The sequence below is a fragment of the Rhinichthys klamathensis genome, unplaced genomic scaffold (genome assembly GCF_029890125.1).
Source record: "Rhinichthys klamathensis goyatoka isolate OS25496 unplaced genomic scaffold, OSU_Roscu_1.1 h1tg000439l_1, whole genome shotgun sequence".
NCBI lineage: Eukaryota > Metazoa > Chordata > Actinopteri > Cypriniformes > Leuciscidae > Rhinichthys > Rhinichthys klamathensis.
The window spans coordinates 1-27,500 of NW_026606935.1; the positions used below are offsets into that span (position 1 = coordinate 1).

General features: G+C 38.8%; 1 protein-coding gene across 1 annotated transcript; it reads left to right on the forward strand.

Annotated features, from left to right (window-relative positions):
- The first annotated feature begins 3,960 nt into the window (after positions 1-3,960).
- On the forward strand, positions 3,961-24,173 carry csrnp3 (cysteine-serine-rich nuclear protein 3). Its single transcript, XM_056236132.1, has 5 exons — positions 3,961-4,218; positions 13,340-13,546; positions 20,911-21,170; positions 21,262-21,558; positions 22,982-24,173. Exons 2-5 carry the CDS (start codon positions 13,342-13,344, stop codon positions 24,098-24,100), a joined length of 1,881 nt encoding a protein of 626 aa, XP_056092107.1. The 5' UTR covers positions 3,961-4,218; positions 13,340-13,341; the 3' UTR covers positions 24,101-24,173.
- Positions 24,174-27,500: the final 3,327 nt, after the last annotated feature.

Below are 27,500 nucleotides of genomic sequence, written 5' to 3' on the forward strand. Positions count from 1 at the left end.
TTTTACAAATACTGTATGACAATAGAATGTAGTTTTAAGTTAGCATTACTAAATGATAAATGCATTACTGACTTCACTGACTTCTGCACAAAGGATAGCCAACATGACATCATGACTTTGCGTAAACATACACGCCACTTTCAAGTCAAGTGGCGTGTTATCTATACGCATTTTGAGCTATCCGCGTGTATGTCCACGCCGAAACGAACCGTCATCTTTTGCGTGTATGTCTACGCCGTTAAACGTCCGAGTGATTCCGCGTGTATGTGTACGCCGTTAAATGTCCGAGCGAAACGAAGCAAAATTCATATCTACATCTGCGGAGCAATATTTTTTTTCCTAGGATGGTAGGGAAAGACTCATAAATAGTATTAACCCCAGTGACGGGTAGGTTTAGGGACGGGGTTTGGGTAGGTCATATATTTATATACAGTAATGTAACGTTAAGTCAAAGGCGTCGATAAACACGCTGAAAAGCGATTATGCGTGTTGATAGCACGCCAAAAATGGAAATACGAATTGGCGTGTCATACATACGCCATTTCATGAGATCAGTGGATAGCCCACATGCTTAAGAAAATATCTTAAAATGCAACATAATCATGCTTTTCAGAACAACTTTTAAGTTAAAAGCACTTAAAATGCAACCCACATAGGCAGCTCACTAGGTTTTGGAACAGAGCCTCAGTGTGAGTGTGTGTGTGTGTGTGTGTGTGGACTGCCAGTCATATGTTTTGCATCTTTACATAATGGAGCTCCTGGTATGATATCCCATAAGAAAGAGAGGGAATGCAAATTAGATATGACTGTTATACAATAGGCAGCATTCCAAGATAAAGAGGAAACGAGAGGAAATAATTTGATTGTTCTGGTCAAATCAAGTGCTGAGCCATTCATGACTGTCTGTTCTGCTCTCTAATGGGTCACAGACCCGCAAGGCCATAGATTCGAGTCGGGATAAACATTTTATATGGAAAGAAACGTATTGAGTAATTTTCAGTAGATAGGCAGGAAGCAATAGTGTGCTACTGTAATACTGCAAAATTCCCCATGTCACAAAGGCTTTTAATGTTTGCTTTTCCACAATTCAGACCATAACATAGAGACTCTATGCTGTCCCTCAAGATGTTTTCCAAAAGAAAACCTGGTCCAGGATAAATCCATCTGCGTCCAGAAACACAGCCAGAGCTCCGATTTAAACCTTTATTAAATCCAAAACACACATACAAGCATTTTCCTCCTGAAGCCAGCTGCCTTTCCACTAAAACTCTCATAAATGGTTTAAAACACACTATGAAATCTGTTATGGGTGGGATTAAGCACTTTAAAAACGAGCGATCAGTGCTTAAATATTTTTTATTTGAAGGATTTGTTGAATAGGTCTATCCTTGTTTTAAGCAAAAGGGGATACAGTATAATTGGCAGGAATTAGATGGGCTGAAAATGAATAATTAGAGAAGGAATTATCCTTTCGGTTGCAGAGCGGTATATTGACATAGCTACATACTGGTTGCCACATTTTTAATTGCTGGACTTTACTTATTAGTTGAGAGAGTCTAATAAGCAGAGATTTTGTCATAATTACAGGAGGTCCGAACGCCTCGGTGAGCAGAGGACAAGTCGTCCCGCACCGCTCTTACTGCAGTGGCCGTCACACAACGCTGCAAGCAATAATCAAAGTGTTTTGGCACAGCATTTATTCGGGCTCTAATAGCTGGAAGACCACACACTCTGTTTGTTTTTCTGTGCCGTTTATGTGCCATCGAGTGGAAGGATTTCCTGAAGCAAGAACTGTAATGTTGACATTAATGCTCTACTCCCAGGAGCTTTCAAGACTAATTTAAGTGCACTCTTAATCCAAATATCTGCTTTATTTACTGATCACGTGGAGGGCTGGGTGATGCAGCTATATCGATTATACTGCCATGTTTGATGATGATGTTCAAGAAATGTATGTATCTCCAGAGATAACTAAAATTATTCATTCAGAAGAACTTCAACCAAACAGCTATTGTTCTCAAGTAGATTATTTGTAAAATACAATACAAATACTTGTTTTGCAATAAATGAACACAAGAAAGAATTATATTGAATCTTTTTCATTTATACGGACCGATGTAAATAAATGATAAAAAGTAAATAAATAATATGAATATTTAATCGTATAAATTAATAATGTTTACAAAAACATTTTAATATATGAAAAATGCCACACAAGGATTTTGGTGAACAAATGAATCACTTAATCAGAGTTGGGAACCGATTCATTGAACCGATTCAGATAAATGAATCAAACATTCCCGCTCTTAAACTGTTTTTGCTACTGAAGTTAAAGAGGCTATTAAAATTCATTTTGAAAAGTTATCAGACAAGAAAGTTTCACAGAATTAGTCAAAACTTCATAGCTGAATAAAAAATGTATGCATAAATGTATGCACAGGAAAGAATGATATTTAATTATTTTCATCAATATGGACTACCGATATAAATAAATGAATAATTAAAAGTAAATAAATCAATAGTATGAATATTTATTAGTATAAATTAATAATGTTGCATATATTGTTTACTAAAAAAAGTATATATATATATATATATATATATATATATATATATATATATATGTAAAATGCCACACAAGGATGTCTGTGAACATTCTGTGATGGCACAAATGAATCACTGAATCAGAGTTGAGAATCGATTCATTGAAATGATACAGAAAAATGAATCAAACATACCAGCTCTAACACTGTTTTTGCTACTGACGTTTAAATCAGAGAAGCTATTAAAATTATTTTTTTAAAGTCATCGGACAAGAAAGTTTCAGAGAGTTAGTCAAAACTTCATGGCTGAATTAAAAAAAAACATCATGATATCCTCAATATTACATAATTTAAATCACCAGTAAAATCATCCCTTGAATATTAGACATTTTTTTCTTTTTCTTTTTTCATTCCATGAATATTAGACTTTGTGCTTATATTGTTTAATTTAATGAGCAAAATCGTATACGACTCCATGAGTTATTATACTCATAATTATATCTCACAACATCATAGATGATGTTTTTTGTCTGAAATTCTATGGGAAATAGTTTAAATATTAATCACGTGGCGATCCCTGTTTGTGGATAATCCAGTAAATCAATTAAAACATACTTCATCTGATTTAATTATTCTAACAGATAGTTCCTATTCTAAAGTGAACACATTCAAAGCCACAGGTTTCCACAAATATATGAAGCAGCACAACTTTTTTCAACATTGATAATAATACGAAATGTTTCTTGAGCAGCAAATCAGCATATTAGAATGATTTGTTCTGAAGGATCATGTGACACTGAAGACTGGAGTATTAATGATGCTGAAAATACAGCTTTACATCATTTTAAACATCATTTATAAACATTTTAAAATCACATTTGGTTACCATCCAGCTGTAACGTTTAGTGTGTTTGTATGTGAGATTGCTTGTGAGTCTCAACACCCGCCTTGAACGGAGTATTTATGAAGCACAAGTGCAGCACAAGTTCATTAGCACAAATCCCAGTGAGCCCAAGCGTGTGCGTTTGACTGTTTCTATTACTGTTTCTGGCTCATTTGTGGGTGCCCTCGCTCACCTCTACAGATTATGGTGCTGTGCCGGCTATCGACTGTCTCTCCGCTGTCTGTTTTCCCTCTCTCCCTCCCTCTCATGATGGTAAAAATATCTGCAGACAGCAGGAACACACAGGCACAGCTCGCTCGCTCGCTCTCTCTCTCTCTCTCTCTCTCTCTCTCTCTCTCTCTCTCTCTCTCTCTCTCTCTCTCTCTCTCTCTCTCTCTCTCTCTCTCTCTCTCTCTCTCTCTCTCTCTCTCTCTCTCTCTCTCTCTCTCTCTCTCTCTCTCTCTCTCTCTCTCTCTCTCTCTCTCTCTCTCTCTCTCTCTCTCTTCCACCCATGTGATCTCTCAGGCAGGCAGGCGTCGCTGTGCACAGTCTCCAGTCCTCAGCTAATGAGTCTTTGTGTGTTTGGAGCGAATGAGAGCGAGTCTTCGGTCTGTTTTAGACAGCAGTGGAGACCGGGAGTGCACCTCTGCTTTACCTCTCTCGCCCCGGTCTCCTCTGTCGTTCGAGTGAAATGGAGGGCCATCTTTCAGCACATCTCATCTGGCTCTGAAAGGCTCCTCTGAGAGAAGTGTCGTGGGGAGAGGGAGGAGAGTAACACGCCGGTGGACGCAGGTTGGTGCATTTCGAAGCGAAAGCATGACTCGTGCCCTGTTTCTGTTCTGATGTGTCACGCCTGGCCTGATGGGAAATCTGAGGTCAGCTTCCGCGAGCGCTCGCCTGACCTGCAGTGTGTCGGGGGAAGCGCTGGCTGAGTCGCCGTAGAAATGTGTCAACTGGTAGAGATTTTGCATTAATAGCCAGGTAGATTTGTGTCCCAGACTAGTCGAGATGATGAACTTGTTGTCAAGTTAACTGTTTACAGTTGCTAAGCAACATTGCAACTCGCTGCATTAATATAAAAATCGATTGATGCGTTTCACAGGTGTACCTCAGAACTTTTTTTATCAAATTTATATAATAAAAAATATTGAAACACTCACACACATATTTATATATTTTATATTTATCACAAATTTACCATATATATATATATATATATATATATATATATATAATACTTTTTTATATAATATATAAACCTTTTTTTAGATTGATTAATTAATTCATTATATGAAATATAAATCTTCCCAAAAATATGTATTACCACATGATTGTATTAATATATAAATTTGTTATGGATTAATTAAATATATATTATTGCACAATAGGTGTTAGCTACCACATAATTGTATGAATATACCAATATTTTTGTATAGATTAATTAAATATAGATTATTCCAAAAGATGTTTTACCAAAAATATATTACCTTTTTTATAGATTAAATATATATACCAAATATAGACTTCCCAAAATATCTATTAATGTATTAACATATATACGTTTTATGTATTAATTAAATATATTAAATATAAATTACCCCAAAATATACATCACCAAGTATGTAAATATATAAAACCCTTTTTATAGATTAATTAAATATAGATTATCCCAAAATATGTTTTACCAAAAATATATCACCTTTTATATAGATTAAATAAATATACTAAATATAGATTCTCTCAAAATATGTATTATTGTATTAATATATAAACATTTCGAAGCACTAATTAAATATATACAAGATAAATGATCCCAAAATATGTATGACCACATGATTGTATTAATAGCCTATATAAAACCCTTTTTTTATAGATTAATTTAATGTAGATTATCCCAAAATATATTTTACCAAAAATACATATTACCTTTTTTATAGATTAATTAAATATGCTTAATATCATTTTTCTCAAAATATGTATCATTGTATTAATATATAAACTTTTATAAAATCCTGAAATAGGTAGAAATCCTGAAATGTATTTCAGTATTAATATATAATAAAACCAATTTTCCAATGAGTGAGCAGCAAAAATAACTATTGTGATATACAGTTAGCCTGATGTAAAACTTATATTAAAAATGGTGATATAAGATTGTGGTCGTGCTGCCCAGCCCTCTATAGGGCTCCTCATAGCGCTCAGCCTCCGCTGCCAAGAAGTATTGATCTCTATAGGTTGTCAGTGCTGCATTGGCAATGCTAAAGTACATGTATATTTGTACATGTGTGTGTCCGTGTTGAACAGAGCTCGTCCGGGGAGTGGCTGTTTTGTGTCTTCTGTTTTTTTTGCTGCAGGATTTTCACTTGTAACATACTGCAAGGGTTCTGTGGAAAACTACAGCAAGAGAAGACAAAGGGAGAGAGAGAGGCAGAGCTAGAGATGTAGTAGAGGAGAAATAACTAGCTGTGTGTGTTAGAGTCCGTATCTCTAGTACAGACAGAGTCAGCTCCTGTTACCTCGGGTTAGCTGGAGATGTCATGCCCATTCATTGTGTCAAGAAATGGGAAAAGTTTCTCCTCTCCCTGTAGTCGCAGGATCTTCAACATCCACCGTTTGAAAGCTGCAAGTAGCATCTTCTGCAAGAAAACAGAATAATAACATGATGAAATTTTGCAGCGAAAGTGCAGACCCGAATGATTTTCTTCACAGTTTCACAGTTATTTCATCAATGAGTTCCCTCTGATTACGGAGGAGGCGTTGCATGAGCGTTTATTTTCAGATCTTGAGTGTGTGTGTGTGTGTGTGCTGTAGATGAAATGAAAAAAACAAAAAACAGAACGACTCTCAAATGTGAAATTCACTATTTGTGCAAGTGTATTAGCATCTCCATGGTAACCGTTTTGGGGTATTGCAGAGCAGCGCGGCATCCGCTGAGGATGGAGAATGCGAATGGATTTTCAACAAGGGGAACTAATTATGATGATTACGAGAAAATTGACTTACATTGTGTCTCCAAAACTAGAGAAGCCATTTCCAATTATTGCGAGCCTCTTGCATCTGGCCGGACCGCTGCGGGAAACAGCGGGATTCAAACAGATCCGGGGCTTAGATCAAGGGATTTTTTTGGTGCTTTCGATACGATCCAGATCTTGAAAGCAGGGAAAATCTGTAATACCTGGAGAAAAATAACAGTTAGCAATCTTATACATCTCAATGAATGCACGTGCAACCCGCTATTTAATCGCCCACCAGACAAAAATGCTAAATCTGATTGACTAAGAGTGTGTTCACACTTGGCACGTTTGGTTGGATTGAAACAAACCCTGGTGCGATTGCTCTGTTAGTGCGGTTCATTGTGTGAACGCGGCCATCCGAACCCTGAAAAGATGGGTCTCGCTCAGCTTCCAAACGGACTCTGATGCGGTTTGACATATGAACGCAACACAGACCAAAGACATGTAAACGAACCAAAAACAGGACATGATGTCATAGGATGAGACCCTAAACAGGACAGAATGCTTCTTTCTCGTCATTGTCTCGATGTTGCTCATCACAGTTCAGTTCAGGCATCAGAACCGCGTCTCCTCACTGCAGATCTTGGTTTGTGTGTGTGACGGAGGGATTCCTGTCGCTGTATTTTTGACTCCTTTACACATTTCATAAGCTCTTCACAAGTTCTCAGCTGGTCAAAATACCATCATAGATTACACGCATACAACAAGCGCATTTAGCCCAGAACACAGCATTGTTTTGGATGTTCGGTAAGTTTCGTCACAAAATATACATTATAAAAGCCGACCAATGTGAACATTGTGCCCTGTGCCTTTAGATTCAGTGTAAAAATGCCAATGTGAACGCTAAGTGGACCAAAGTGTGGTCCGCTTAAAAAAAAAGTAATTACACACCTTTTCAGGGGCGTCGGACAGGGCCTAATAGTGGAACTGAGTAACGGATCATGTCTGTTTCACAAATGATGTGTGACGAATTATGCAGTAAAGTTTAATACATTGGTTTAGTTGAGCATTAGTCACACATGCATTTCACATGTGCAATAATAAATAACTTAAATTCATTCAAAATCGGTACCTGTTATACAAATGGACATCAGTCCAGATGATTTCTTTACAATTCTTATCCAGCCATCACAAATGACTAGAAAGGTCATGAAAAGGTCATGATAATTGATTGGTCAAAAAGTGTGGGAAGGGAACCAGTGTTGTTTTAGTATCATTGAGATACTGTTATTGTTTTATTAATGTTTTGAAATGTTTTTATTTTTACATTTTCAGTTTACGTTTTTTAGTAATTTTGTTGAGTGTTTTTGTCATTTTAAAAAAAGTTTATTATTTATATATTATAATAATTTTATTTCAGTTTTAGATATTTTAGTACATCAAGTTAAAATAAATAAAAAAAAGATGTTTTTAAAAAGATGTTTTCCTTTTTATATATATATATATTTTTTTTTTTTACACTTATTGTATTTCAACTAACACATTTGTTTATAATTTTGTTAATTTAATAATAACCCTGGTGGGAACATTGCCTATCAGAATCAAATAGTTTGAAGACGACTACTGAGATGCTGCTTTATGCATATTGTATGATTTGGGGCTGTCCCAGACAAAAGATGACCAATCGTGGGGATTTCTGTGGTTGCGGCTCCTAAACGGTGGTCTTACAAAGACGGTCTTGCAACCAAAGATAGTGTCAGAAATTTAGCAGTTAGCATGATCGTCTCATTGTGTGTTTGCTACTATGACCTACATCTACTGACTAGCCAATTAAAATGCAACATGAAATGGTGTATTGATCAACGCGACATGGCGCTAAAACTTAAAACTACTTTCCTCAAGCTCCATTTACCAAATTGACATGCCAAGTTGGCCTCTTTTCCCTAGCCATGACCACGTCCATTTTCTCCTCTTTCGGTTCCTCTTTTTTTTCAGCGCATATTAAAACCTCAAATGCCAAAGAGCGTTTCATCTTGCTCTATTTGTTTACCACTAGCCGATGCTGATGACGTTTCATTCTTCTATACTAACTTGAGTCGTAGCCTACGCTCAATGGGTGTCATCATCGTACAGTCTGCCCTACATACAAGTCGGACCCAAGTTTATAAGATCCATGTTACAGTGTGATTTTTAATGATCTTATAGGATTGCCGAAATCGCACAGTCTGTAGCAGGCATTAAAGGTAACCTAGCATGTAGCCTTGTAGTACATACTGAGTTTTCAGAGGATTCTGTTGCTCCAGAGGTTCAGAGTTGGTCTGTGGAGAACAGAGCCGTGTTCTGTCCTTAAGGGAGGGAGACACATTCCGCAGCGCTGCTGTGGTTTGGAGGCTCTCCAGCTGCTGTCTTCCCCACACACACACACACACACACAGAGAGAGGAACAATAGGCCTCAGCTGAGACCCATGGAGCCCGCGGGCCGAGGCTGGTCTTGCCCAGGGGTTAAACTGGGCCGGAACGAGCTGGAACAGCGTTCCGGTGTCATCCAAGATTGCGACCCTTTCTGAACCCAAAGGAATTTTATTGGGTTTTCTATTCAGTACTGGATTAGAAATACAGCACAATTGCTTTATGATGTAAAATTTGATATAGATGGTCTCACACTGTGCCTAACCCTGGGTTGTTGTCCTTCTAAACACCGCTTTTAACCCCATTTCACACTTGGAATCCTGGGTAATCTTGATTTAAATTACGTTTACCCGGGGTTTAGAATAACCCGGGGTTAACTATTTCAAGTGTGAAAAGTCCTTCTTAAAACCAAAGGTTCCAAAAGTGGGGTTTCACAGCCATTCTGAGTATTTTTTTGCATTGAAAAGGTTCCATAATGCCAATAAAAAGCCGTTTTTAATGTTACAAAAGATTTCTATGTCAAATAAATGCTGTTCTTTTGAACTTTCTAATCATAAAATAAATATTTTTTTATTTTTTCATGAAAATATTAAGCAGCACAACTGTTTGATTATAACAGTTGGTATCAAACACACAACATTGATAATAATAAGATTTTTTGTTTTCTTGAGCAGCAGATCAGCATATTAGAATGATTTCTGAAGGATCATGTGACACTGAAGACTGGAGTAATGATGCTGAAAATTCAGCTTTGATCACAGGAATATATTACATTTCAAAATATATTCAAATAGAACAGAGTTAGTTAAAATTGTAATAATATTTCACAATATTAGCATTAGAGACTTTCAGAAACACAACTTTAGTATATGATATTGGAGTTATTTTGACATTTACCCATGACATTTTGACTGTTATAAGTTATTGTACTATCATTTGTATTTGTGTAATTTTTTATATTTTCTCCAACAACCCAAGCATACAGGCCTATGGTGAACAAAACAAATTTATAAGGAAAAAAATTGTACATAATAAATCAGCTTTTCATTTAAACACATCACATTTAAACACATCTCGTGCAACATAAGCAATGACATACATTCGAGCGAACGGATGGGAAGTTAGCGAAGGAAGGGCATAAAACACACCCCAGATTTTAGTGTTCCTGTACCTCTAAAATCCCAGTTCATCAGCCGCTCTGCTGGGGCTTCAGACACACACGATGGCTCTGTGAGACTTGCAGTGTGAAACAACACACTCCCTCCTTCAGTAATGAGGCTGCCAGCCAGTCGTCCTCTCTCTTCTGCGTGTGTGTGTGTGTGCGTATGTGTTTCACTCTTCTCATTTCTGGCTCAATTGTAGCTGCAGAAATAAGCAGAAGACGAGAGGGAAAAGATACTGTCAGGATGTGCAGCTGCTGCTACTGCAGGTTTAGGAAATCTGTGTGAAATCTGTCCAATCCAACAGGTTAAACAAGAACAGGTTTATTACAGGCAAGAGCAGAAATCTACAGTACATTTTCTGGAGAAAGTGAAACTGGTACTTGCCGTACCTGTGCAAAACTCACCATCACCATCACCATCACCCCACCATGTTGGGGTTGGTTCCCCCGGCATTGCTACATGTTTGCTATTGTGTTTCACAAGATCACATCTAAACACACACATGTGACGCACATTCTATATTTATGCATCATGTCGCTTGGCAACCATAAACATCCTTCAGGCTCATTTTAAGTGGAATGATTCAGTTTCTCTTGGGTACTTCACTTCATTTTAAAAAGGAGTGATTTTTGTAAAAAAAAAAAACTAAAAAAAAAAAAATCTGAAGATCCAACTTTTTTTTTACAGCCGTCTACCGAACATGTCTTTCCAAGCCGCATTGAGCCTTTGAGTCTCATTTCTTTTCATTTTCAGTCATGCTGCGTCCTTGTACTATGATTAATAAATTCCTGAAGCTAGTTTATGAGTGCAATTCTCAAAAAAACTCATCTCAAGTTTCCAGTTTGTTTTCTTTCCTGAAGACACTCTATCAAACACAGACAAAAGTGACTTCCTGGAAGGTTGAGGTAGAATTCAATTAGTATTTTTTCCATCTGTGGTCCTGTGAGGCCTGGTGATCAATGGCAGCGAGGAGGAGAGGAGGATGTGTGTTCTACCGCTTATCACTAATTGAGTGCTTTGAGGATCAGAGCAAATGGAAGCTTTATAGAGCAACAGCAGCTGACCACTTTTCCAGTGGCCTGGGTTTTGAGACGAATTACATTTGAAAGTTTATAAGTTTTGTTTAAAGCAAAAAAAAAAAAAAAAAGTGTTTGAAAATAGGAAAAAGTCTTTCATGAGGGAATGCTTATCCTGTGAAGCATATAGTGAATGATGGAATTGAGTCAGAAATGATGATACAATATTACTTATGCCATTCATTAAACTAAAATAATACATGCATATCCAGTGATTTTGCTTTGGATAAAATATTCTGTTAAATGCATAGTTAAAATAATATAGTAAGTGTAATTATATATATATATATATATATATATATATATATATATATATATATATATATATATAGCGCCAGCAGCCATATCACCCTGTACCCCCACTGAAGCTAAGCAGGGTTGAGCCTGGTCAGTACCTGGATGGGAGACTCCTGAGAAGATCAGGTTGCTGCTGGAAGAGGTGTTAGTGAGGTCAGTAGGGGGCGCTCACCCTGTGGCCTGTATGGGTCCTAACGCCCCAGTATAGTGACGGGGACACTATACTGTCAAAGAGCACCGTCCTTCGGATGAGACGTTAAACCGAGGCCCTGACTCTCTGTGGTCACAAAAGATCTCAGGATGTCTTTCGAAAGAGGGGTGTAACCACGGCATCCTGGCCAAATTTCAGTGGCCTCTCTCCATCATGTCCTCCTAATCATCCCCATATATATATATATACACTCACCTAAAGGATTATTAGGAACACGAACGCCTGTTCAATTTCTCATTAATGCAATTATCTAATCAACCAATCACATGGCAGTTGCTTCAATGCATTTAGGGGTGTGGTCCTGGTCAAGACAATCTCCTGAACTCCAAACTGAATGTCAGAATGGGAAAGAAAGGTGATTTAAGCAATTTTGAGCAAGGCATGGTTGTTGGTGCCAGACGGGCCGGTCTGAGTATTTCACAATCTGCTCAGTTACTGGGATTTTCACGCACAACCATTTCTAGGGTTTACAAAGAATGGTGTGAAAAGGGAAAAACATCCAGTATGCGGCAGTCCTGTGGGCGAAAATGCCTTGTTGATGCTAGAGGTCAGAGGAGAATGGGCCGACTGATTCAAGCTGATAGAAGAGCAACTTTGACTGAAATAACCACTCGTTACAACCGAGGTATGCAGCAAAGCATTTGTGAAGCCACAACACGCACAACCTTGAGGCGGATGGGCTACAACAGCAGAAGACCCCACCGGGTACCACTCATCTCCACTACAAATAGGAAAAAGAGGCTACAATTTGCAAGATCTCACCAAAATTGGACAGTTGAAGACTGGAAAAATGTTGCCTGGTCTGATGAGTCTTGATTTCTGTTGAGACATTCAGATGTTAGAGTCAGAATTTGGTGTAAACAGAATGAGAACATGGATCCATCATGCCTTGTTACCACTGTGCAGGCTGGTGGTGGTGGTGTAATGGTGTGGGGGATGTTTTCATGTTTTCTTGGCACACTTTAGGCCCCTTAGTGCCAATTGGGCATCGTTTAAATGCCACGGCCTACCTGAGCATTCTTTCTGACCATGTCCATCCCTTTATGGCCACCATGTACCCATCCTCTGATGGCTACTTCCAGCAGGATAATGCATGTCACAAAGCTCGAATCATTTCAAATTAGTTTCTTGAACATGGCAATGAGTTCACTGTACTAAAATGGCCCCCACAGTCCCCAGATCTCAACCCAATAGAGCATCTTTGGGATGTGGTGGAACGGGAGCTTTGTGCCCTGGATGTGCATCCCACAAATCTCCATCAACTGCAAGATGCTATCCTATCAATATGGGCCAACATTTCTAAAGAATGCTTTCAGCACCTTGTTGAATCAATGCCACGTAGAATTAAGGCAGTTCTGAAGGCGAAAGGGGGTCAAACACAGTATTAGTATGGTGTTCCTAATAATCCTTTAGGTGAATGTATATATATACACAAACATATTAAAAATATATATATATATGTAAGTTCAATTTATCACGATTCATCAATTTGACAGCACTGATGTATATATAATATAGATAAAAATAGGGGAATTTGGGGAGAATTTGCAATGGTTTATGGGAGTGGACAGTCATTTACATTGACATGGTAACAGCGATTTAATCAGTGCCTCTTTTTCTTGAAGTGTAGTTGAAATCACACTGAATTGTTGCTCCTCCAGTAGCATGCATCATTAAAATGCAGTTATCACTAAAATATCTCAATATATCATTCAAATGTTAAACATCCATTTTCCAATGGAGAAAATAAATGTGATTTTTACTTGAGGAACTCTCTCTTGTCTCGTGCAGCCTGACGGCAGCCATGAGTGGGATTCTGAAGAGAAAGTTTGAGGAGGTGGAGGGAGCGTCGCCCTGCTCTTCCCTGAGGGAGTCGGAGGAGGAGGAGATATCGAGCACTGAGAGCGGAGACAGCAGCGACAGCGTCAACCCATCGGCCTCGCACTTCACACATTCTTCATCAGCAGCAGCATCATCCTCATCATCAACACACATGCTGCAGCGGACAGGTGAGACAATGAGCAAAACATTGCTGTAGGATTTCCTTTGAAACAATTTTTACTCTGAAATTGATAGTAAATTTGTAGTGACAGTAAGCTGACAAATGATCATAACATTATTACTGATTTAATATTCAAAAGAATGAGAGAAAAGTAGCCTAGTTTTAAAAAGAGAAAGGTTGCCAGGCCATAAAACTACAAAAAGGCCTAGTTAGTTATTAGGGCTAGTAATTCTTTTTTTCCCGTTCACCTTCATGTCGTTCCAAAACTGTACTCTTAGTTCTTTTTCAGTGGACCACAGACGGAAACATTTTGAAAAATCACATCATTTCATAGTGACCACATAAAAAAATGAAAAATAAGCATAAAAGTATCATAAAAATGACTCCATATGACTATTTTGTTTAATTTTTAGGTGAATTGTTCCTTTAAAATTAATGACAACTGGCACAAAACATTGTCTCATTCCATTAAAGCACTGAATTGTGGGTATACGAGAAGGAAGATGGGAAATGCAGTTTCCAAGAGAATGTCCCCAGGGAAAATGCTAGCTCGAAATTGGTAGCAGAAAATAGAAAATGGTCCTTTGAAAGGAACATTCATCACTGAGATTTGATATCGATCGTCATCGTGCTGTCTGAAGGGGGCTTGAGAAAATATCCATCATCGCAATAAACGTAAAACATCTGGCCCAATGCCGCTAACCATTAAGAAGCTGAACCACATGAGTCGGCATTTAACTTTATAATAAGACATTCAAGAGCAGTTCACCTGAAAAGCATCAGTCATCATTTCTAGAAAGATGCATTTAAACTCTCATGTAAAATTTAAATTGCTTTTCAAGTAATTTTTTTCGACCAATCACACACAACTAATTATTTTTCAACACTGAGAAACGTCGGACTGACGTCATGAGGTCTCGCCTGGGAGCCCAATCACCTCTAAGTGGTAACAAAACGAGCCAATGGACATTAGCCAGTGAGATTTGCATGCCGGGTCACACCTACCCGTACATACGGACATAAGGGTATAAATATGACCGCCATTACTCACTTCATTCATGTTTTGCTGAGGAGCTGAGACCGGGATCCCGGCGGCTATTCAGCAGTGGTTCAAGGCTGTTGCAGGGGGGATGTAACATCTCTGTTCCCTCCTTTAGTGAACAGGGTTTACATTAGAAACCTAGACGTTCCCATTCAGTCAGTCAGTTCAACGTTACGTTGGACTGACGTCATGGGGTCCCTATGGAAAGCGCCATAGCCACTGAACTGTGTTACGAGTGTTGGAGATGCAGATGCTGGCAAGCTGCTGCGTGCTATTTTGGCAACTACTCTCACGATGTCGTAACCTACCCAGCTCCCCAAGTAAGCCTGAGGCGAAGTCCTCCTTAAAAAATTGGATGGAAGGGACAGGACTTACCGTGTGGACGGTCGTAGCTGCTGTTCTTTATCGTGACATTTCACGGGGAAGAGTGCTTCGGATCTCAATTCCCATTGTTTTCCAGCCATGACCAGTGTTGTTAACACTGGGGAAGCGTGTCCCTCTGCCGAAAGGATGCTGGATGAACTCGACTCAGGATTCACCAAGTGGGGAACGCTTGTATCTCTCAGTTAGAGGGCAATGGCCATCTCGCATCTCTGCAAGGTTTAACAAGAGATGGCGTTCCCGGACCACCAAGGTGGACACAGAAGGCCCACGCCGGGATTTCCGTCGGCGAGGTCAGTCACTGTGCACATGTCCTGCATCAACCCCGGCTCAGAACTACCCTTGTGCATTGAGCACTTTGGTATGCAGGATGGCCATTGTATCCAAGGCGGAGACAGTCTGTCCAGCGGCGCTGTGCCAGAGCTCCAGGTGGCGACACTTTGCAGCCATAAATGCATCTCAATTGCAAATTCCACCTGGGGAACCCCCTGACCGCCCCACAGTTGAGGGTAGTGAGAGAGGAAAAACTTTGAATGTGCACTAATGTACCTCCATACTACCAAAGCTCTTCATGCACTTCCAGGAAGAAAGGCACAGGGTTGGGGCAGGGTGATCTTCGCGTCGCGCTCCGATTCCCGAAACCAATCATCCAGTCCGCGGGGGGTTTTCCCGCCGGAAAGCTCTCGCTGTAACCCTCAGTCTCCCAAAGTGTTGAGCAGACCCGCGGCTGTGCTTTTACACACAAGCGGCGGCTGGGCAACAACAAAAGGGACTCAAGCCTTTACGAGAAAGGAGAGTCATGACTCACGTGCCGACTTGGTCATGTTGCCATGTGAGAACATGAACCACCCATGAATGCCGTCTCAGCATGCTAGGCATGTAAGACAGCGATTGTGTCCGTCAGATGAGTACAGGAAACGACTGCATCCAGGAATGCACGGACGGAGAGGCTAATGATCTAACATGAAGAGGCGTGCTTGCTCTTTTAGGAAATCTGCTCTTACGCGCCAAAGCACAGAGGGGTGAAATGCTCCACTTATCTGTGCACAGCCCTTTTTAGGATGCGAATCACCACTGTGTGCGCCCTCACACCGGCAGGAGAGATCTCCTCAGAAATAAGCTCTTTTTAACAATTAAAATTGCTGTTTCTCTGCACGAGAATCCACTTCACTGGAGTGACTGGAATGAGTGATCGCTATTCACAACGGCTTGGCTCTGAAGCAAATAAAATGAATAAATTGAGTAATGCCGAACATATTTAAACCCCATAGGTGTATATGGGTAGATGTGACCCAGCATGCAAATCTCACTGGCTAATGTCCATTGGCTCGTTTTGTTGCCACTTGGAGGTGATTTGGCTTCCAGGAGAGACCCCATGACGTCAGTTCAACGTAACGTCGAACGTGACTAACTGAATGGGAACCATTGTTCGCAGTAAAGTGCCCTGCATCAGTTCTTCTGAATTTCCTGAGTCAGACGAGGTAACTTTTTTGTAAAACAAACAATAAGCCATAAAGTATAAAATATCTCAAATATATATGGATTAAAGGCACAATATGTGCGATTTTTTCGCCACAAGAGGGCGCAGTTTCCAACAATAACAAAGGCGTAGGTTGATGACGCAGTGATGAGCTGAATGATGGGACTTGCTGTCAAGCTGATGGATCTAATAATGTTTATGGATGAGTGCAAACATTCATGTTCTTTAACATTACAGTGGTATGAAGCAGGTCGCGATTGCTAAAGAGACAGATATCACACGCGAGTCCCGCGGATATAAATGAATAAGGACATTTAATTCTACCGAACTACCCGTAAGTGCTGGATTACTCACACAGGTCAGTTTATTAGACGAATTAAACTTGTGAGGTAACGCAGCGCTGCTTCACTTGGTCTAACGTTACACTATCACACTAAACGGCATTTAAATGTGTGTTGAAAGTTATAATGTTATACTACGTGTTAGTTCGTTTGCTATACGAAACTAGCAGTAAGCTAGATCAACATTAGAATAACATACTGACCATATTCTAACATTTTATCATGTTGAGCGAACGTTATATAACATTGATTTGTTTTATGTACATTTGCTCACCTGTCTAATAAACCTGTCAAGTCGTGACTCGTGAAGCTCTGTCAACTCCAAGTTAGTCGCGGACGCTAGCTCTCGGCATCTCAAAAACGCCACGCTGATATTGATCCTCATTTTAGTTCTCCTTGTTTGTCCCAAAGTCTGCTTGCCATGGTCTATGTTTGAAAGAAACAAGAACTGCATGGCGCTAAACGTTACGCACTACGCAGTTGTCCACGTCTGTCGCCATGGTTACGTCATGGCTATGCGTCATTGACAGGCGACATTTTTTCCGGGTCGGCCACTTATTTAAAATTGAAATTTCTCCGAAATAAAAAATCTTTGGAGACTTTTGGGATATTGTAAGTACACAACTGCAGGAAATACATCACACTGTGCAAGTGATTTTTGGATATTTATTTTATTGCAAAATTCTTACATATTGTACCTTTAATTAAGGCCCAATAAACTGAGCTGTTCTGAGTTGTTTTAAGAAGCCAGTTTTGTCAATCATTCCTGCTCTTCAGCTTTTTGCCCCTGTTATTAAATTCGAGCTCTGTTTTGTTTTGTGATGCTCCTCCACTTTGATTCCGTCATTAAAAATAATTACAAGTTTATGTGCACCAGATGTCTGCGGATGACCCACAGTGCAGCGAGTCCCAGAGGACGTCTTCCTCCTTTAGAAAGCGTTGCTCTTTCAGCACAGCTTCAGAGAGAGGTTACGTCTACATTAAGATGTGAAATGTAGCTCATAATCGTAAATTACTGATGTTCAAATCAACCTGCTGAGCTGGATTCCTGGAACTATTTTCAGCAAAGGAAACATGATGAAAAGCCAGTGTCTGTTTGATGCAAACCCTTTGGTGGCATGAACGGATAATACACATGGTACTAAAATGATTACCATATTCATTTACCTTGGTATGCACATGATACGGCAATGTAAACTACTTTTCAAATGCTTGGGGTCGGTTAGATATTACAATATTTTAAAAGAAGTTCCTTTTGCTCACCAACACCAGGCTCAAAAATACAGTAAAAACAGTAATATTGTGAAATATTATTACAATTTAAAATAACTTGTTTTCTATGTAAATATATTTTAAAATGTAATGTATTCCTGTAATCAAAGCTGAATTTTCAGCATCATTACTCCAGTATTCAGTGTCACATGATCCTTCAGAAATCACTCTAATATGATGATTTGCTGCTCAAGAAACATTTCAAGATTGATTATTATCAATGTTGAAACCAGTTTGCTTAATAATTTGTGTGGAAACTGTTATATATTCTTTTTCAGGATTTTTTGAATAATAGAAAGTTTAAAATAACAGCATTTAAAATATTGTATAACATTATAAATGTTGTTACTGTCGCTTTTGATCAATTAAATGCATCCTTGCAGAATAAAATAATAAAAATCTTACACAAAACAATTGAACGGTATAGTGTACTTGAAAGAATATCATGGTACTACCATACAGTACATGTCCAAAACACCATTGTGTTTTTAAGTGAATCTCACAAAACCTGGCAAAAACTTGTCCGGGTCACATTTGAATTTCACAGCTAATTTAAAAGACCAGGTGTAAACAATTATATTTTTAATAGAAACTGTAGCCTGTTTTAGGACTTTTTTTTTTTTTTTTTTGCAAAATTACAATTACAAAAATGAGAATCCCTATTGAGAATAACGAGAATTACAAAGAAAATTCAAAAGTTAAACATTCAGTGTTACAGAGATGAGAATTTGGGTGGAAAATTGAGTATACTTACTTGTCAGAAAAATGTCAAAATGTCTCTAAAACAGGAATTTCTTTATGCACAATATATTTTATTAAAGTTTAAAGTTATAATTAAAGTTATTATTTAAGTTTAAGGGTTAAATATAACCTGGAAGTGTACGTTTGTTTGTTTTTGAGAGTCACCTATCCATAGCAAGTCTGAAGAAAAAAGACTTGTTTTAGGACTTTTATGTCAAATTGAAATTGTTTTTCAAGTCATTTTCTCAACCCATCAGCCTCTGCCTAATTCTTCTTCAACGCTTCGCCCCTGCACTCAGAAAGCTCAGTTTGCTTAGTTCTGCTGGAGTTCCTGAGTCAGACTAGGTTAAGCGCAGTGCACACATTCATGTGTGTGTGTAATGTATTCTGCTGGTGTTTCTGGGCGGGGGACCGGCAGCAGCAGATGGTTCTTATTTGTCCTGTTTGTGTCAGACATGAAGGGAGCTGTGGGAGAGAGTATCAGGGAAACTCCACTCTTGTGGAGGCCAAAACTGGGGATATTTATACAGGCTATATTTACCATCCCCCTATAAATGGCCCAACAATAGGAGCCAGAGGACTGTGGGACCACTAGAGGAGCAGAGGAGAATTTCTTACCAATACAGCTGTGATATACTCCTTTACAAACTTTTCATAAATATATACTTCTAAAAGTGATAGTAAATACATTTTATAATGTAAAAAATAATTTCCATTAAAAAATGCTGTTCTTTTGAAACTTCTATCAAAGATACAGTATGAAGCAGCACAACTGTTTTCAACGTTGATAATAATCCGAAATTTTTCTTGAGCAGCAAATCAGCATATTAGAATGATTTCTGAAGGATCATGTGACACTGGAGACTGGAGTAATTATGCTGAAAATTCAGCTTTGATCACAGGAATGAAGTAGATGTAAAATATATATTAAAATATATTTAAATTGTTATTTAAATTTTTTCAGCTGGGCCAGGCAGAGAGATCAGCTAAACCATCTTGTGCATTCTTATGCACTCATATTTATCCTTTTTTTTTTTTTATTAAAATTTTAAAACAAGCAGTGTTGGCGGTAATGGATTACAAGTAACATGAGATAAGTAATCAGATTACTTTTTTCAAGTAACTATTAAAGCAATGCATTACTTTTAAATTCACAACAAAATATCAGTTACTTTTTCAAATAAGTAACGAAAGTTACTTTGTTTTTCCATTTATTGACTGACAGCTCTCCTGTCCCCATGTTGAGAGAAATCGGGAGTAAGTGCAGAGGCGTTGGCCCTGTCCCAAATGGCACCCTTCATGTGCACTTGCAGACTTGTGGACTTATAATGGCCTCCTCAAGCGTGTGTCTGTTTAGTCTGTTTAATTTGCATTTCCTTCAGCCTGAGGCTTATTCATTTCACTTTTAGTGTGAAAGGGCTTTTAGATTTGCCAAAAATTTCATTATTAAAAAAAAAAACAAGCAAGCCCAGGCCAGGTGAGAAAAAGTAACAAAAAAGTAACGTGACGCATTACTTTCCATTAAAAGTAAACAAGTAATGCGGTTAGTTACTTTTTAGGGAGTCAAGCAATTTTGTAATGCATTACTTTTAAAAGTAACTTTCCCTAACACTGAAAGTGCCAAGACAATGCAAGTTAACTGTTAAATCAGAATAACTTTAAATAAATTAATTTGAATGGACAGGTCTTTAGTTAGGTTTAAATCAAAGCCGCTATATACTGAATATACACTGCCCAGACAAAAAAAAAAAGGTGCCGTTTGGATTTAATTAGGCAAATGCTTAAGATTCTGTGATCGGATCATTATTGCAGTGATTATTATGTTTCTAGCATGTTACATGTGTATGTTTGGCAAATTTCCCAGGTCATGCATGACCTAATAATGTATACCTTGAATGCAAGTCGCTTTGGATAAAAGCATCTGCCAAATGCATACTGTACATTTAATATAAATAAATCATTGTGAAATTCTGAAAATATTGGAAATTTGATATCGTCGACAAAATCAAATATTGTAAATATTTAATCCATCACTCAGCCCTATATCCTAGTGCTGTCACATGAAAGATGCATATTAGTGTCTTTCAAATTGAATAACCAAACTGTAATTTTAGCATCCTCGATACTGAAGCGAGAGAAGCGGATGAGGACGAGGAGGGTGCACTTTGAGAAGGTGACGGTGTATTACTTCAGCCGGCGGCAGGGATTCACCAGCGTGCCCAGTCAGGGTGGCAGTACACTGGGCATGTCCAGCAGGCACAGCTGCGTGCGCCAGTACACACTGGGAGAGTTCGCCATGGAGCAGGAGAGGATCCACAGAGACATGCTCCGAGACCACTTAAAAGAGGAAAAACTCAACTCCATCCGGCTGCGGGTACGCAAAAAGAAAACATACGTTTGCTCTTGGATAAATTGCTGTGTGAATGAACGTCTTCATGAAATTTGACCTTTTGCATGCTCCTCAGTTGACGAAGAACGGCGCGGTGGAGTCCGACGAGGCCAACGCTCTCACGCTGGACGACATCTCTGACGATGACCTGGACATTGATAACACAGAGGTGGACGAATACTTCTTCCTTCAGCCTCTGACCACTAAGAAGCGACGCACTCTTCTGCGCTCATCCGGCGTGAAGAAGCTGGACGTGGAGGAGAAACACGAGCTTCGAGCCATCAGGGTGTCCAGGGAAGACTGTGGCTGTGACTGCAGACTCTTCTGTGACCCCGAGACCTGTACATGCAGCCTCGCCGGCATCAAGTGTCAGGTATGATGAGCAAACACACACATACACGTGTTAAACACATGTTATCACCGCTGAGGAATTCTAGTTCTAGTTAATTAATGATTTATATGATAATTAATAATTGAATAAATGGTTGCACTTTATTTTACTGTATACGTGCACTTGCGTGTATTTACCTAGGAAAGTACTGGTTAATATAAGGTAACTACATGGGTTAAGGTTTGGTTTAGGGCTAGGTTCAAGGTTAGTACCTAGTTATTATTACCCAGTTATTGCTATTACTATAATAAGTACATAGTATGTACATGGGAAAGAGTAGTGTAAAATAAAGTGCTTCCGAATAAATTAATATTTCAAGTTAATCAAACAAAAATCTCACACAATAAAAATGATTAATTAAATAAAGGATGTCTATTGATTTAAGGAAATGCAATCTATTTTATGAAAAAAATTACATTTTATGAAAAAAATTACATTTTACAATGTAAATATTATATAATGTTTATGTGTACTATTAACATTCAAAAAGCATTATTATCATTTTTAAATAAATTCATTTCTTTAAACCATTAAGATTTTTTTGCATTGTGACATTATTTTCATTACTGTAATAATGCATACATTTTACTTTTGATTTTCAGTGATGATTCTAATTAGATTCTCATTAATGTACTATTAATTTTTTACAGTATATCTATTTTGCAATACGACGTTTTGTTTAATTAGTTTAAAGACAAATACGACCATGATGTATAAACATTTTGCAATGTAAATATTCTAAATTATATCATTTTTATATTTACTCATAACTATTAAAATATTATGATTTATTTTTATTTTGTAATCTTTTTTACATTTTTAAAATGATACATTTTAATATGAATACTTTTTATTTGATTTATTTGACAAATTGATCATTAATATAATTTAAGGTATTGATTAAGGTAATAATTAATAATAATACTTTTCACAGAAGAGGTAAAACGTGCTTAATTGTCATCAAAATAATGCAAAACAACCTTTAATTGTCATTAAAATAGGCTTCATCAGGCTTTTTTAATTTATTTTTTTATTTTAAAGTGAACTATGACCCCAACATGTTCATGAGACTCATTCAGTTGTTAGAACCACATCAGGTTTTGATTTAAATACCCCTTTAAGAGGGTCCTCCTTCCCTATACTGTAGTAAAGCAAAGCCTATGAAAGAAATCTAGCATAGCAGACTAACAAGCAAAAATGATTAAGATGTCTAAAGTTTAATGGAGGTACGCCCTGTTAAAACTGATTAAGATGTTAGACAGCGGACATAGATTCAGCTGGTTACATTTTATGCGGTACATTGAGTCTTCAGAAGAGAGAGGAGCTTTATTTAGATCATTCCTGCTGTGTGTAATTCAAACCATCCTAAACTGGCCTGTGCTCAAGTGTTCTTGGATGTCCACAGGTGGACCGTATGTCATTCCCGTGTGGCTGCACAAAAGAGGGCTGCAGCAACGCAGCCGGCAGGATCGAGTTTAACCCCATCCGAGTGCGGACTCACTTTCTGCACACCATCATGAAGCTGGAGCTGGAGAAGAGTCGTGAGCAGCAGCAGAATCCCGGATCCGTCTCGACGGTCGGCAACGGATTCCACAACGACCCAAACGGTCACTGCAGCCCGATGGCGACGGGCCAGCATTCACTGGAATACGCGATCCCGGAGACAGTCCCGCAGACCACCATCATGCATCTGCAGGCTGGCGACGACATAGACGAGGCCTTGGAAGACGAGGAGGAGGAGGAGGAGGAGGAAGACGAGGAGGACGAAGAGGAGGACGAAGAAGATGATGAAGATGAGGAGAACGAAGATGACGAGGATGAGAGCAGCAGTCTGTGCAGTCTGTCTGACTCCAGCACACAGAGCTTGGCCAATAGCGACTCTGAGGAGGAAGACGACGACGAGGACGAAGACAAGACGGAGGAGTTTGACGCGGGATTGGCCAGTAGCGAGGTGGCTCCGCCCACTTCCGTGATGTGTTACTCCGAGAATACGGTCGCGTCGGACAACCAAACAAACGGCAACTCCTACTTCATCAACTCCACCGCGGAGTACTACCCGATGGAAAACGCTAGTCCATCCGTACTTTTAGCCTCTGCCAACCAATCTAACGAGCCCTACATAGGGGACACCGCCTCCTATCAAGACAGAGTCAATGACTCCAGTAGGGTCATGTCTCAGGGTCCCTTCAATGTGACCGCTGACCAATACACAGACTTCTCCCAGCAGCCCGAGCAGCCATACGCCAATCACCACTTGGCCGTGATTGGCTGTTGCGCCCCAGAGCCGGATAAAAGCGTCCAATCCAAAGGGACCTTCGTCAGCCAATCAGGAGAGCTGAACCAGATGGAATTCCAAAACTATCTGAACAACAATACGCAGGATACAGGCTACAACGCCAACGGGAACTGTTACGTAGCTGAACAGCCAAAGGAGATGTCTCGCAATCTGCCCGACGTTTCGCTAGTGGACAACACAAAAGGACCTACTTTACTGGACGCTTTCCCCGAACCCACTCCGGTTTAGATTAAGAAAGCGGCAAGAGTATAAAAGCAGCCTTCGATGTTTCATTCTGACAAATTTCCTGTTTGACGTTTGGGGGGGGGATCCAAAAATACGTATTTTTACTGAACTTTGCAAAGGACAAAAAAAAACGATTTAAACTGCAAAATCAGAGTGTACGATAAGCGTTAGGTTTGAAACATTCTCTACGTAAGTACGCAAACGCAAACGCTTCTAGATTTCAAAAACACAGTGGGTCTCATTCACTAATATTTGCATGGATTATTTCGTTTTTGTATGCCTAATTCAACACATGTGCATACACGCATCAATTTGAGCTCAACCTCATTGTAATGTTAATGAATTTGGAGTATTCTACACTCTAAAAAATGCTGGGTTGTTTTAACCCAATTTTGGGTCAAATATGGACAAACCCAAACGTTGGGTTAAAAATGTTTTTTAAAAATGTAATCCAGCGGCTGGGTTTGCCCATATTTGCCCCAAAGTTGGGTTGAAACAACCCAGCAGTTTTTAGAGTGTAGATGAGCGACTATGGCCCTGTTTACCCCTGGTGTTAAGATGAGTTTTGGTGGATCGGATCACAAGTAGACGAGTGGGACGCATTGCTGTTTACACCTGGTGTTTTAATCCGTCTCTTTTAGAAATCAATCAGGAATGGTGAGAGAACATTGTGCTTGGTATGTTTTTCATCTTCAAACCAAACTTGGGTCTCTAGTTTAAATCCGACAAAGTTTAAATCCCGTCTGACTAGCGCACTTCCCATAATGTTTATGTGTTAGATGCGTAGACGGAGAGTAGCTGGTATTTTTCGGCTGTTCTAACGCATTCGACAACATGAGCGTTTACACTACGAAAGCAATCCGGTCGAATTGGTTTTCGACTAACTCTGGAAGTGGTCGAAAGTGGACAAGCTCAAAATGTCGCCCACTTGTGATCCGATTGACCAAATCGTAATCTTAATATCAGGCGTAATTTAAACAAGGCCTTTGTGTGAGTCATTTGCATAAAACACGCCCAAACATCTCCCTATAAGGGCTTTCCGTACAACATTTTCTTTTACAGCCTTTCGTCACTCTCAGCAACCATACGACGCTTTCTAAAGACAGTTTGTGCAATAAGATCCTCATATCTGCGTTGTTATACAGAGAAACCTTGCAACTTTTTCGTTCTATATGATGAAATATATTTAAGAGGACAATTCTACGTATGAAATGTAATCGTAACACAACTATAAGGCCACTCAAGAGTATGGGATTGTTGCGTACATGTAGTTTCAGTTGTTAATTTTCTTGTGAATTTCGGATTTTAGTACAGAAAAACGTTTTAAAAAACAACATATTTGTGCGTACACACGTTTAGTGAAGGAGACCCATTGTTTTTAATGCAAAATAAGTTATTCCAGCGCCACCTTGAGTTGCGTTACCTCCAGAACGAGAACTTAAAGGGATAGTTCACCCAAAAATGTACATTTTGCTTGGATTTACTCACCTTCATGTCATTCCAAACCTGTTTGACTCTCACTCTTCTGTGGAGGACAAGACATTTTGAAAAATATATTTTTTTTCAATGAGGTCCAATGTTGCTTGGATTCCAACTTCACAATATCTTCTTTTGTGTTCTGCAGAAGAAAGTCATGCACGTTTGGAATGACGTGTAAATGATGAACGAATCTTAAAGGGATACTCCACTTTTTTTGGAAATAGGCTCCTTTTACAACTCCCCCAGAGTTAAACTGTGGAGTTTTACCGTTTTTGAATCCATTCAGCCGATCTCCAGTTCTGGCGGTACCACTTTTAGCATAGCTTAGCATACATCATTGAAGTGGACAAGACCATTAGCATTTCTAAAAAAAAAAATGACCAAAGAGTTTCGATATTTTTCCTATTTAAAACTTGACTCTTCTGTAGTTACATCGTGCACTAAGACCGACGGAAAATGTAAAGTCGCGATTTTCTAGGCTGATATGGCTAGGAACTATACTCTCATTCCGTAATAATCAAGAAACTTTACTGCCGTTATTACGCAGGAATGAGAGTATAGTTCCTAGCCATATCAGCCTAGAAAATCGCAACTTTACATTTTCCGTCGGTCTTAGTGCACGATGTAACTACAGAAGAGTCAAGTTTTAAATAGGAAAAATATCGAAACTCTTTGGTCATTTTTTTTTTAGAAATGCTAATGGTCTTGTCCACTTCAATGATGTATGCTAAGCTATGCTAAAAGTGGTACCGCCAGAACTGGAGATCGGCTGAATGGATTCAAAAACGGTAAAACTCAACAGTTTAACTCTGGGGGAGTTGTAAAATGAGCCTATTTCCAAAAAAAGTGGAGTATCCCTTTAAAGGTTCACTCTTCCGCCGGAACTCGACTCGCGTACGGCCGTTACCGGAAGCCAGTGATTATAGTTTATATAGTTATAAATATGGATATTTTTCTTGCACAAACGCATCGCTTCAGAAGGCTTTATTAACCCCCTGGAGCCATATGGATTACTTTTATGATGGATGGATGCGCTTTTTTGGGCTTCAAAATCTCAGGCTCTACTCACTCCCGTTATAAAGCTTGGAAGAGCCAGGATATCTTTTACTGTAACTCTGTTTGTGTTCGACTGAAAGAAGAAAGTCATATACACCTAGGCTTGAGGGTGAGTAAATCACGGGATCATTTTCATTTTCGGGTGAACTATCCCTTTAATTTGTGGGAGTAATCAGAGCTTGCAAAACGTTGGTCAAATATTTGCGTTTACATACTAGCGTGAAGTATATTCCTGATCTTAGGCTCGTGCAAGCTTTCTTGTCATTTCAAAAGTTCTAGTTTTGAGCAGAAATGTGGATAGAACTTTTCTATGTATCTGTGTTCGTGGTGCAAAAAAGAAAACTGAAAAAAGATTGTTGCTGTTAGTGTTCTGAAGTAAGTGTATATCTAAATGTTTGATAAAAGCATGTTTTTTTTAGCTTTCATCGCTGGTTTATGGTTTTGTAAGAGTTCAATGTACTGTAAAAGAGAAAATAATACTGTTGCGTTTTCGTACACATACTTCATGCTTTTAAAGAGTTGGTGAAAGCATGAAAACGGCTCTTAAAATGTGTGCTGTTCATTTGCCTTTGCTTACAAAACCAAAACCATGATATTTAAGTTGTGAACACAATACATTTCCTCAACATAATTGCACTTTTCCATTGGCTGATGTTATACAGAACCGTAACCAATCGTTACCTGAGCACTGAAGGGGGCGGGGCTATCTGGTGCCATGTCTATGGCTGTGTTCCCAATGGAATACTTGCTTACTACTTACTGAATATTGCTTAGTATATACTAGCTACGTTTTTTAAAAGGTTCATTTACATATTTTCATATATGTTTTAACATTTGGTGAGTCAAGAAAGACTAAATTGTCCTCATA

What these genes read in the sequence shown, in the direction of transcription:
- csrnp3 (XM_056236132.1), top strand. Translation starts at nt 13,342, where the DNA reads ATGAGTGGGATTCTGAAGAGAAAGTTTGAGGAGGTGGAGGGAGCGTCG. An exon ending in TCAACTCCATCCGGCTGCGG is followed by an intron (nt 21,171 to 21,261) that starts GTACGCAAAAAG and finishes CATGCTCCTCAG; the next exon opens with TTGACGAAGAACGGCGCGGT. An exon ending in TCGCCGGCATCAAGTGTCAG is followed by an intron (nt 21,559 to 22,981) that starts GTATGATGAGCA and finishes GGATGTCCACAG; the next exon opens with GTGGACCGTATGTCATTCCC.